Source organism: Oryzias melastigma, linkage group LG9 (genome assembly GCF_002922805.2).
Source record: "Oryzias melastigma strain HK-1 linkage group LG9, ASM292280v2, whole genome shotgun sequence".
NCBI classification, from domain to species: Eukaryota; Metazoa; Chordata; class Actinopteri; order Beloniformes; family Adrianichthyidae; genus Oryzias; species Oryzias melastigma.
In genome coordinates this window covers 6,034,042-6,047,732 of record NC_050520.1, presented here as the reverse complement: position 1 = coordinate 6,047,732, position 13,691 = coordinate 6,034,042, and the positions used below count along the sequence as shown (strand labels likewise).

General features: G+C 35.0%; 1 protein-coding gene across 1 annotated transcript in view; it reads left to right on the top strand.

Annotated features, from left to right (window-relative positions):
• Positions 1–725: 725 nt before the first annotated feature.
• Positions 726–13,691, top strand: part of mccc2 (methylcrotonoyl-CoA carboxylase 2 (beta)) — a 24,440-nt gene continuing 11,474 nt past the window's right edge. Inside the window, exons 1-12 of the mRNA XM_024275585.2 lie at positions 726–962; positions 2,088–2,154; positions 2,675–2,759; positions 2,915–3,016; positions 3,191–3,318; positions 3,584–3,696; positions 3,904–4,017; positions 6,105–6,169; positions 8,080–8,179; positions 8,248–8,343; positions 10,646–10,718; positions 10,809–10,885. Of these exons, the coding sequence (XP_024131353.1) occupies positions 831–962; positions 2,088–2,154; positions 2,675–2,759; positions 2,915–3,016; positions 3,191–3,318; positions 3,584–3,696; positions 3,904–4,017; positions 6,105–6,169; positions 8,080–8,179; positions 8,248–8,343; positions 10,646–10,718; positions 10,809–10,885 (1,152 nt within the window). The 5' untranslated portion in view covers positions 726–830. The remainder of the gene's footprint in view (positions 963–2,087; positions 2,155–2,674; positions 2,760–2,914; positions 3,017–3,190; positions 3,319–3,583; positions 3,697–3,903; positions 4,018–6,104; positions 6,170–8,079; positions 8,180–8,247; positions 8,344–10,645; positions 10,719–10,808; positions 10,886–13,691) is intronic.

Below are 13,691 nucleotides of genomic sequence, written 5' to 3'. Positions count from 1 at the left end.
ACAGTATGTTCATTTAATTGAAGTAGTAGATAAAAAGAAATGTTACTTTGATGTAGGCTGATTCCTTAAATCTGAACTAACAACCAAAATAACATTTATTGCAGTGAATCTATCTTACTGATTTTAAATCATATTGGATGTTTTTAAAACTCTTACAAGAATAAAATTATAAACTTTAAAAAGTTGTAACTTTACAAGGAAAAAGTCATGATTTTCTTTCCCAAAATAAAGTTGTGGTTTTATGAAGGTAAAAATGTACATTTACAGGAGAGGAAAGCAGACAATTTATCTTAACTGCCCTTAACATAAAAAAAAAATCAGGAAACATTCAATTGTAATTGTTGAAACACTTTGAAAGCTAAATGTAACATTTTATGTTTGAACAGGCTTTTTTCTTTTGAAAATAACGAGTTTATAAAGCAGAGATTTACAAATTTATTCTCGTATTTTTTTAAATATTTTTTTATGTAGTACAACTTCTTTCTCATAGTTTTGTAACTTTTTTCCTGTGAAATTTTATTTTGTTTAATATTTCAAAAATTTATTCTCAAATATATTTGTTTTTCTCTTTTATAAACTTTTGTTGTGAATTTGTAAAATAAAGTAATGACATTAAAAAAAAATTAAAGACTGGTTTATAAATTCCACATTTTATTTTGCTTCTGTAAGTTTCTTTTTCCCAAGTCAACAGAAAGTTCACATCTATGGACAGCAGGGGGCAGCATAATAGTTTTCTATGTGACACCCTAACCGTAGAAGAAGAAAACTGCTAGGCTACCTAGCAAGCTAGCAGTTGCAAATTATTCGTTTTTATTGTTTCGAGAGGAAAAATGCTTCTGCAGTCTGTTCGACCGTGGCTGCTCCGCTATAGTGGACTCCCTCTGGCCTGCACAAGAACTTACTACGCCGACAGAGTCGCACGTCTCGGCTCTCAGCCCGACAAGCAGTCCTCCGACTATCAGGTAGGTTTTGCTTTTAGCTTAGCCAGCTAGCTAGCTAGACAGGCTGTGATGTGAAAAATCAAGTCGCTGCAAACGTTTGAGCTGATGGAGATGAGAAGACTCGCTCATGACAGGCGAGCAGGGAGACACAAAATTATAGATTCTTGCTCCTAAACGTAAAAGTCAACAGTTTGTGTCGGAGTTGAGGCACAAAAAGTTCATGTTAGAGGTCAAAATTCCTATAAAATGTTAGGTGTTGGAATTGTCACTATTTAATGTTACAAATATAGTATTTACTCGTATATAACCAATAGCTAAGGATTAGTTTTGACTGGTTCTCAGCCCAAAAAACAATTCACATTAATTTAAACAACATGGGCATTTTAAATGTTACTTATTAAGCTTGTTATTAGTTATTGCAAAATTAAAAAACTAATATTTGAATTGAAAAATGATTAAAATTATTGGGGTTTTTTTGCACACAAATAAATATTTCACATTTATGGTTCATCAATTTTACGTTTGATACTAATTCTTATCAATTAACAAGACAGAATATTAACTGATGTAATTCCTCAAAGCGCCTGTAGATGGCACTGTGGTCACACCGTCCTGCAGTGAAAAATATAAACCACATTTTATTTAACACCTACTTTGTTTTGTTGCTAAATTCTTTACATTTATTTCATTTAGGAATGGCATTTTAATTGTTAGAAACCCGTGATACACATTACACTAGAAGTGACTAATAATGTGATCAATTGTTTTTATTATAGCTTGTTTTATTGAACAATGAGGGAATAATATAGGCCTACATCACATTTGCATATTAAAGCAATTGGATCTTAAGTACCAGCTTATGGATCCTTTCATTGGAAGCTCTCATAATTTGTTTCATGTTTCTGCATAATTAGTTGTCACATTATGCTTTGAGAAACTACAGCTGAGATCAGAGGGTCTGATATGTTTGTTTTCTTTGGTTTTCTGAAAAGTTTGATCAGTCAGAACTTTGTTAGTTTAAACTTTTGCTTACCAATCTGTACATCTCTCTTTGCTCTGACTAATAAAGAATCATCCCAATCTTGTTAAAAAGTGGTAACTATTTGTGGTGAATTAAAAAAAGTTATTGTACATTATCTTTTTTAGGAAAATTATGAGCGGATGAAAGCACTCGTGGATGAACTGAAAAGCCGGACAGAGAAGATTAAATTGGGTAAGTTTGAACATTTGAGAGAGAAAATTCTATCCTGCATACTTTTCAACATTAAATGTATCTAAATGTCCTTTCCTTTAGAACGTTAAAAGTAAAACTATTCTGGGAGAAAATATTTGTCATTTGACTCTGAACTGATTTCACTCGAATGCATAATTTTGAACACTTTTGGGGTCAGGTGTTGGGGGCTGTTTGTCCCTTCCTAGGTGGAGGTGCGTAGTTGGATGGGGTGGAAGTCTACCATTTGGGTGGAATCTGGAGTGTTTCAAGTTTCTATTTTATTTCATAAAATAGAAACTTGAGGAATGCATAATTTGTTGTTGGTGTGTTGTGGACAGGCGTTAAAGATCATTTATGATTGTCTTCTTTTTCCCTTTTCTTTGGTAGGTGGAATCAGAGCAGAAATATTATAGGAATGTTGCTCTTCTCACTAGTCCTTTCCAGTCGTGGAGATGTGGGGTGTGCTGAATATGTGAATATAATGCGATATTTGTGACACATTTTTGCTTTTTAATCTCAGGTGGGGGAGAAAAAGCCAGAAGACTTCATACTTCTCGGGGGAAACTTTTGCCTCGAGAGCGCATCGACAGACTCCTGGATCCAGGGTACGAACTCCCACTTCCTGCTCTGACAGAATCAGCATTGACACTTGATTTCATTCATAATATGCATGAGTTATAGAAACATTTAGGTCAGATGACTCATTCTATGCACAGCATAGTGAACGATAAAAAGCAGAAAATGATTCATTTTCTTTCAGGACTCCTTTCTTAGAATTCTCCCAGTTTGCAGCTTATGAGTTGTATGGAAAAGAAGAGGTCCCAGCAGGCGGTATAATTACCGGGATCGGACGGGTTTCTGGGTAAGACGCACATTTTCATCTTTACTATATAAAGCTGCTAAACCGTGTGTTTTTCTTATCATTTTTTTTTAACGTTTTCATATTTAATTGCATGTTCAAGGTTGAAAAAATTAAATGTATGGTCTGATTCAGTTTAGGTCAACAGAATTTTTCAAGTTTTTTTCTTTTTGAAAGGGTGGAATGTGTTGTAGTTGCAAATGACGCCACTGTCAAAGGTGGAACATACTACCCTGTGACGGTGAAGAAGCACCTTCGAGCTCAAGAAATAGCCCAGCAGAACCACCTACCTTGCATTTATCTGGGTGATTATTTCTATTTTTTTCAAACTAAAGAGAACTAAAAGAAAAAAACTGTAATTGGCTGAACAGTAAATGTAAATTTAGGTCTCAAGTTGTATAAAAATGCATTTAAGTGATTTTAAAATTTGCCTCTGATGAGTTTGAAGGCTCCAGTGTGGAGCAGCAGGCAGCAGTTAATGTTAGAGCGCAGAATTATTAGTGTCTGTTATTGCAGCCGCGGGCCAAATGCTGATAATAACCAATTTGCTGATGTTTTGATGTCTCTCAGTGGACTCTGGAGGAGCTAATCTTCCCAGACAGGCTGACGTCTTCCCAGACAGAGATCACTTTGGTCGCATTTTCTACAACCAGGCTAGGCTGTCTTCGGAGGGAATAGCACAGGTGAGGCTCCTGATTTCCACAAATCATTTGATGTCACGTTTTATGACAGACAACATGCTGATTCCTGCAGACTTCCTCCTAACAGGAACACTGTTTTTAATATTCCACCATCCTGCTGGTGCTTCAAATCTGTGAATAAAACGAGTCTTTTAATGGTGCGCGTCTTCATAGTTGGACCTAACTCCAGTTCTTTCTTCCCTCCTCGAGATTGCTGTGGTGATGGGCTCGTGCACAGCTGGAGGAGCGTACGTTCCCGCCATGGCGGACGAGAGTGTCATTGTGCGGAAGCAAGGAACCATCTTCCTCGGTGGACCTCCTCTGGTTTGTGGATATGACAGTTTGTTTAAGCAAGATGAAAGTGAGATAAAGCCTGCATTAGTCTATAGGCCTCATTTCACATCGGTCCTACTTTTTAAAGTAACTTTTATTGTTTTGGGCTTATTTTAGCTCAGGAAGAAGCACATTCTGTACCGGAATTCAATCTGCTGACATCTATGTGAAAGTTAACGTGGCGGAGTCGACAGTTTGCTTTTGTTTAACATTTCTTATAAAGTTAGTCACTGAGCTATTTATCCTACAAAGATAAATTCAACCGTAACCTTAAATGTAAAAATAAAGTAAAAGAGGGAACATTATTTTAGCACACATATGTGAAGGTGACCTATGAGATAAAATAATTTACAATTAAATACAAGAAATACATTTTAAATACACATGTGGGAAAAATTGTCAAACATAATGCTGTAAATGATAAATATAAGACATATAAAATTTAGAAAAATGTATGTCGCACGGATTTAAAAAAGGAATAAAATTAACTCAAAAGTTGTATAAAATAATACTAGAAAAAAAGCACTTAGGTAGATTTTGTTGGTTTAAGTTGCTTTTTTTATTCTGTGGTAAAATATAATTATAATTGCTACAAACTCACCCATCTACTATTTTTAAATAAATTATCTGACCTCATAGCACTTTAGACAGTTCAGTTTGATTTAAAATAAGAGATAATTTGCTTCCTTACAAAGCAACTCACAAAACATGTTTTTTGAAAGAGAAACAGGATGAAGATTAAGAGGAACTTCAGAAAAATTCAGCTTCAAACAATATTTAAAAATATTTTTCCGTTACAGTAACTGGAGTAGAGTGAACCACATTTCAGACTAAAACAATGTTCAAACATTAGTCTGTTAAAAATAAATAGAAGAAAACACATTTTTCATCCTTACATCAAAACTCAAGATAATAGTTCTGTAGTCATTGGTTGTTGTTGTTGTTGTTTGTGCCTCTAGCTGATTGTGTTGAATTCCTGAGTATGTTTTTTTATTTATTAGGGTGTGAAAAATGCTGATGATTGTTAATTCTTAATACAGATAATTATTATGATAATAGAAAAATATATGTATTTTACTATTATTATTGTTAATGTATACATGTTTTTGGTCAAAGTTGAATAAACACAAAGGATTGAGCTTAAGTTGTATTCAGACTGGAAACATTGAGCCAATTAAAGTGAACCAGAGTTTGTTTCCCCCAAAAATCCAGAACAAACTTTCCTTCTGAATACATCCAAATGAACTCTGGTCTGGAACCAGGAACCGGTCTTGGACCCACATTTGAGGTGGTTTCTTTTTTTTTCCAATAAGTCTGAGCTCCGGTTTGATCTGAGTTTCCTTAGTCTGAATAAGCTCAGTGCTCGGAGCGGAGCAACTGGACCAAAACAGCCACCGTAGCCGGTTATTACAGTATGTAAACAGAAAGTCGCAGCAGAAACTCGTTGAAATGTGGTGCAGGCTCATTAAAACAACTTTTAATGTGATCCATGTTGCTTCTCACACTGTTTTCCAAACAATGTATATGTCATAAACACTTATCAGCGTTCCTTCTTAGCCAATCGCCTCCTCAGCAGCACCAAAGTAACAATAAAAAGTTTTGTACTGACATTGATACAGATGAGTGAACTAAAAGAAATTCCATTCTTTCCCTCGTTGCTTTGCCCCGCCTTCGTAATTCCTGGCCAATGACTGAAGAGATCTTTGGTCACATGGTTTTATTTACAAGGTTCAGAGAAGAAACATCCGGTCGTACAGACATTTTCCAGTCTAGATACACCTTTAAATAAACTACAGCTTTTACCTATCTCCTTTTCAAACACGTTTGCTTTTCTTAAGTTCTGTTGAATGGAGACCCTTTTGAATGACTGAGTGAACAACTATTGTTATCAGGGAGTGAATATGTTTGAAATAAATAAACCAAAGTAAATTCAGCTAATGTATATATTAAAAAAAGAACCATAAATACTCTTTAAAGAGACCATCCTTTTCAAAAGCTTCTTTTTTTACTGTGTGGGATTAAAGTCAAGTGCTGGAGGACTGTTTGTTTTCCTCATTTGCCGGTGATTTTCTTCTCAGGTCAAAGCTGCAACTGGAGAAGAAGTTTCAGCCGAAGATCTCGGGGGTGCTGATCTCCACTGCAAGTATGAGTCCTAAAATCCCTCAGCCATAGATGACATGCCATTTTCTGTTATCGTTTTGTCAATGTGACGCAGCAAATCAGAGCGTCAGACCCACAGCTCAGTTTCTCTGATCTCCTTTCAAAGAGAATAAGTGGTGAGGCAGTGAAGCCTGAATGGAACTCCTTCAGAAGGTTGTAATTCATTAATAGTCATTCTGAAAATGACTTGTAGTTACTGCTGTCAAAGGTGCTGCTGAGTCATGCTGGTGGTTCTTGGATCCAATCATTTTTCATTTTCAGTTAGATAAATAGGATGATATTTATCATGAATTAGTCTGAGGGTGCATTAATATTGTATTTAGGAGCAGTTATGGGTCAGATATGACTTTACAAGGCCACATTTTGACAGTAAATGCCTGTTTGACTGTTTAGTGTTCCATCTTTGCTTCTAGTTTAACTAGTTCTAGTGATTTATGCACTCACAGAGTTCCTTTCTGTTTTAACAACCATCTTTTTGATCATTCGGTCATATTTCTTAAACCAGAAAGGTTTTACGTCACTTCCTTTAACTTTCAAAAATGTTTTCTGACTGTTTCCTGGAAGCACACAGATGGGATTTTACAAATAATGTCTAAAGATGTGTTTATTCAAATTCTGTCAAGTGAAAATGTTCAAATTAAGGCTCGACTTGTTCATATTCAGCGGGTCAAAAAGGTATTTGTCAGTTGCTGACTCTGCAAGTTAAAAAGAGGATTTTGGTCTTCAATGTTTATCATAGAGACACTTGAACTGTGAGGCAGAACATCCAGGAAAACACGTTAAGAATTTGTCCAGAAAATTAGTATTTAACTCCTACTAACGATCAAGAATTCTGTCCCTTCTTCTTCAAGTTTGTTAGTTATCTGTATGAAAGACACCTGTCCACACCCTTAAACAGTCGGGCAGCCACCTCTCCACTATGACCAAGACCAAAGAGCTGTCAGAGGACACCAGAAGCCAGACTGTAGACCTGAACAAAACCGAAATGAACCAATCTACAATCAGCAAACAGCTCGTGAGAAGAAATCAATGACAGAAATACAAGATCTGTGATGATCTGACTCCACCTGGAGCTCCATACAAGATCTAACGGGGGGAACAAATGATCTTGAGCTACAGAGGGGCGGACTGGACAATGACCTGAAGACAGCTGAGACCACAGTAACGATACAACAACAAAGGAGCGGCCACATAAAACGGTTTTGAAGTGGTCTCGCCCGTCTCTGGACCTCAATCTACGAGAGAATCTGTGGAGGAAGTTCAAGTTCAATGACAGCTCTGAAACATCACAGCTCTTGAGAAGATCTGCAAGAAAGAATGGACCAAAAATAGCAGCTACAGTGGAAACCTGGTGAAGCTCTACAAGAAACATTTGTCATTGACAACCAGAGTTACATTAGGAAGTAATGAGGTGAACTTTCTTATAACCAAATACTTATTTTCTACAGCATGATGCTAATAAATTATTTAAAAAACAAACAATGTGATTTCCTGGATCCTTGTATTACTTTGTCTCTCAACTGAACAGACTAAAGTTATTTTATACATTGGGAAAACTTGTAAAATACTTTTTTTCTCGCTGTATGCTTGAGCCCATAATAACTTCTTCACAAAACTTTTTTCATGTTAATGTAATTTGAATATTATGAAAAAAAAGATATTTCTGTCTCCTTAATCCAATTGTTCAAAATACTTAGAAAGGTTTAAGATTCTTTTTTTTTAATTGGTCCTATATAATCATTTATTTTCTAAGACACCAAATTTGTGTGGAGCTGTAATTATTTATAATGATGCAAAACTAAATATTTTCAACTTTTGTTTTTTTTAGTTGACATACTACCAAAAAGGTCAACATTACTATAATATTATAATAATATTCTCTTCATGATGTAGGAAATCTGGAGTGACCGACCACTATGCCTTAGACGATAACCACGCTCTTCACTTAGCAAGAAAGGCCGTTCGAAGCCTCAACTACAAGAAGGACGTGCAGGTATTCTGCTGATCATCACTTTCACGTTACGGTTGATCTTCAGTTACCTCTGAGTCTTTGGGTTTCAGGTGACGGTGGAGCCCACAGAAGCCCCTCTTTATCCTGCTGATGAGCTCTACGGCATCGTGGGGGATAACTTGAAGCGTAACTTTGACATAAGAGAGGTACTTTTGCTTTATATTTGTTTAGTAATTATGTTGTAGCTTCTGTTGAAAGTATTCCCAGTGGTCTCTTAATTAGGATGATGTTGTTTCTTGAACACGGTTTCTGCAGAGTGACAGTAGATCATAAGAGATTCACATCTGAGTTGTGAATATGATTGTTGGCACCCCGCCCTATGGCTGTTAACACACTCCCACTAGCTTACAGCTCCTCACAACCTAATATTACAGATGCAACAAAAATGGTGAGCGATATCAGAGCTATCCAGCTAGTCGTCTACAAATGGAACGGAGAAGGGAGCTTGTGGCCTGCTGTTACGACTTACTCTGGACCATAACAAATAAGACGAACCGGGTTTTAGCACTTTAAGTACTTTTATCATGCAAAAAAAAATAGTGAACAAGATGTGCTGTTGCATGAGTATCTGGAGATGCACGTGCATGTAGGAAATGATCTAATCTGACAAAAACCCAACCAGATGACTGTATGCAGAGGAGCAAGGAAGACACAAAGCTGCAGAGACATGAAGTATTTCATTCATCGATGTGCACAGACAGTCATAGAAATGCAAAGAAGTACAGAAAAACACGCAAAGATCAGATACACCCATGCTTCATTTAATTTCTTCTCTTTTGGAATTTATTTGTTTTTCTATTTAACCTTTATTTTACCAGGAAATATGATGGAGTATTAGGGCCATCAAAAAAAAGTAATATTACCAATTTTAACCTTGTTAAGTTATGAGCTTTTTCTTGTATACTTACAACTTTTAATCTTGTAAATGTATTACTTAAAATCTCGTAAATTTTACGTCTTTTTTCTCGTAAAATTTACTATTTTAAATCTCATACATGTGCAAGTTTTTATCTTGTAAATTTACGACTTTTAATTTAGTTAATTTACAAGTTTTTTCTTGTATATTTACAACTTTTAATCTTATTAATTTATTACTTTAAATCTCATAAATTTACTAATTTTTTCTTTGTAAATGTACAACTTTAAATCTTGTAAATTTACTACTTTTTCTTGTAAATTTACTTTTCATCTAATAAATTTACGAGTTTTTTATCGTAAATTTATGACTTGTTAATTTATGAGTTTTTTCTCATATATTTACAACTTTTAATCTAGTAAATGTATGTGTTTTTTATCATTAATTTACGACTTGTAATCTCTTGAATTTTTGGCTTTAAGTCTCGTAAATTTACTATTTTCAGCCCTGTAAATTTACCCGTTTTTTTGTATATTTAAGACTTTTAATCTGTAAATTTATGAGAAAAAAAGTCATAAATTTAGCTTATGAATTTTAAAGTAATAATAAATATACGACTTTATTCTCGTAATTTAACAGTTATGACTAATTTTTCCTAAATTTAGGAGATTTGAAGTCGCAATAAAAAAATTGGGTTTGTAAACTGGCCTTAATACTTAGTAAATCCCATTGAGATTAGATTTTTTTTTGAGTTAGCGCTGGGCAGAAATCACATTGCTTCAGCACCATGGACAGCGACCGCCATCTGCAGTGGTTTTAATGCGGTTTGTTTGTGATACATCTATTAAAGTTTATTTTATAAAGACTGCAACTTTTTCCACAAATTACAAATTTTCTTACATGTGCCAAATGCACATAGTGGCTGTGTGACACGACCTTAAACATCTGCACGTGTGCAGAAGGAGGAGGAAAGGTTCAGGCAGCAGGAACAAACTCACAGCCCTAGGGTCACAACACCCACCCCTTATATTTTCTATGTAACAAATAAGATCTTTTTCATACTGATTTACCACAATTTGAATAAAGAAATACTCAAAAGCTTAATATATGTCCTCCATCATCACAAGAACATGTTAAAAAGATAATTTTCATCGGACTGGGCCTTTAGATGTTTATGATGTTTCTCTGATGGGATATAAATGTTCAGATGCGTGTGGGGTGGAGTAATGACATCGTTGATTGATTTCTCTCGTCATAGCTCAACTATTATTGGAAAAACTGACCGTCTTTTGACACAGTTGTTTAACTTGGATTTATGGTTAAGCCTCACAAATGCTGAAGCATCAGACGGCTCTTAAAGGGGAATTCCGCACGTCAGACTCTGAGTCAATAGTGGCTGCTGGCGTCAATCATTTTGAGGTTTTTTCTGTCTGAGCCTTTTCATCGTCGATGTGAAAGAGTGAGAATTACCGACATGCTGGAGTGTTTGAACAGGCAGCAGCACCGGCTGGACGTTTAGGTTTTTTCAATCAACCAGCAGAAACCGTTTTGTTTTCTGTTTTTTACAAGGAATTCTTTTTCTTGGATTTCAGGTTATCGCCAGAATTGTCGACGGCAGTAAATTCGATGAGTTCAAGGCCTTTTATGGAGACACGCTTATAACCGGTACGTGGCAAGCTGATTTCTCTGAAGTACAGGAGTGTTTTTCTAAATCCGACTGTGATTGATTGCTTTTCTCTTCCCATAAACGTGTAGGATTTTCAAGAATATTTGGCTACCCTGTGGGAATCATCGGTAACAATGGAGTTTTGTTTTCAGAGTCTGCGAAAAAGGTATTTATTCTATCGACTCAAAAATAAAGATTTGTATGATAAAAATCAATGCGCTCCCAGTTTGAATTAAAGCGGAGTCTGTCGTTGAAGATTCTAACAGTTTGTGGGCCCTCTGTGAAGATTTCAAACCCAATCCTGAAGCAGTGCACATCAGAAACGATTTGCTGTCTTCATCACTAAATAAAAGAAGGATGCTTGGCTGCCTTGATGTTTGTGCTGCAGCGTCTCACAGACTCGTCTGCATCACCTCATAAGTACTCTGATTAGTTTAATTATAATAACATCACACTTAGCAACCGCGGGTAAGGAACAATCCCAGTTTTCTGTCTCTATAATTCACTTAATTTGCGAGGCAATTTGCTGTGAGTAGATGTGAACTTTGCTCAGGCTTATTGAAGATGAAGAGCAGAATTTGTGATTAGAGACTTAAGTTTTTAGAAACATGCTCTGAATTTGATTATAAGCTTAACTTGGGGGGAAGAGAGAAGATATCCTCCCGTTATCTTTTCTCTGTGAGGTATTCACATGACACTATAAGCCCGGGCTTTTGTAAGTAATTCATGTTTAATTACCAGTAAATGCTGTCAGAAAACTATCACACAGGCACCAACGTGGAGGAGACTTTAGTGGAGCAGATTCTAGGAAATTCAATGCAGCACCTGCATTTTGGCAGGCTCCTTTTAGAAGATCTATCTGAAGGTGTTTGCTGTAAGATGCAAAAAAGGGAGACATTAAAGCTGTAGCTGCTTATTTACCAGCTCACATATTATTTTGGAGTAGAGCAGCACCCAATTTAATTTAGTGTAATCAGGTTTGCATCACTTTTAAAGCTGAATAGAAGATATTTTAATGACGTTATCTTGTTTTTTTTAAATAAAGTTTTCTGAGTTACCTTCAATCAACATTTTCGATTGATTACTTAAATCTGAAGTGGTTCATTGAGTTTTGCTCACATTTAATATCTCCTTCTTTTAGAAATGGTCTCTGCTTTATTTTTGTTGCTGTTTTTCTTCTAACATCAGTTTTTTTTAGGGAAATTGCAAAAAAAAAAATCTGAAAAAAGAAGGTGAATGACAATTTACTCAGACATTAAGTGTCTAAATATTTAAATAAATTTGGATTCAGATGCTTTATTAGTCATCAATGTACCACATCAGAGATGCAGCCCTTAACAAAATCCTGTTCCTCCGGCCAAAGCCAAACAGCATTTACACATCGCAGTGAGAGATGGAACAAATACAAGAACTGGATGCATATTCAATAAAAACAATTAATACCATAAATAAATAAATACATGTAATAAGTACAATAACTTTTGGGTAAAAATAGCATTGTCAAGGTAAAAAAGAACAAGAGACCAGAGGAAGACATTGATGAGGATATAGTATACTGTACATACACAGTACTTCAATAATTGCAAATATAATTGATCAAAAACATTAGAAGATTGAAAAATTCACTCTGCAATTTATTGATAGCATACAGTAACAAACTGTTGAAGTTTTGTTTGTTTAGAGAAACTCTGTTGTTAATGTACTAAACAAAGAATCTGAACTAAAAAAAACTCAGTAGGTACAATATTTGGTTCAGAAAAGTGTCATTATGTATATATATATTTGATTTGACATATTTTAGATTTTTATATTTTATAATTGTCTTTTTTTCCCTCAAGCTTGAATTTTATGTTTGATTTTAGACACATGGAGAGCATTTTCATTGTGTATGCAGTGACCAAGGACATTCTGCTTGCAATATGCTGCTGTAGCTTTGGCTGGCCACCAGATGTCACTGTTTAGTAATAAAGTGAAGCCTCGAGGCTTGACTTTTTTTAATTTTTTTAATTTTTTTTTTTTAGCAAAATTGGCTGTTAAACCTTAAAATATAAAGAAATTTTCTCAACTCATCACTATTTTTTTTTAATTGGTCCTAAATGTTTCCTTTTTGTGTCTTTGTTCTGCGTTTTCATTTTTTCAATTTTTTGTGCAAAAGTTTTTTCCTGTAGCACATATGCCACCAGTATAAAGGTTCCTAATGAAGATAAAAAAATGTATTAAATAAACACACACATATATATATATTATAATACAACCGATTAATGCAAACATCAAGCAGGCAAAATTGAGTGAATGAATCAATGAATCAAGCTCTATTTATATAGCACTTTACAACTCCTTTAGGGGTACCAAAGTGCTTCACAATAAAAGAAAGGCAGAAAAAACTTCTTCAACATAACAAATTGATATATTGGTCAATATATTGCTGTTTAATTATTCATACACTCTTTTCAAACGTCGGTGTAATGATGTGATGTCACACATCAGAGCACATCTCTGTGTTGCAGCACATCTTCATAATAAATCAGCGTAATATCAGGTAAAGATCCTAAATTATCATCGTTCTGTCAAAGATCTCATAAAATCCTTTTCTCATCAAACATTTATCAAACTAATTCAAGCTTTTTTGTTCCTGGAGGAAATTCTTATCATAATCGACTTTTAACTGAGCTGGAAAAAAGACTTTCATAAATCTTGAACTAATTCGAAATGTTCTGACTGGAACCAGGAAGTTCAGTCCCTTAATTACTGTTCAGAAACAAAATTAAATTAAAAAAGAATTTAAGATTTTTTTTTGTTTGCCTAATAAATCTCCAAATCACTGTGATCAGAGTGCAACAGCTAAGAAAAAAAAATCCCATAGTAGATATAAATATTTGTTTTTTAGCTAGGGGTGTTGCGGATCACGGATTATCCGTGGTCCGTACGGATCAGAAGCCACGGTTCGGGACACGGTTCGGACACGTGTGTAC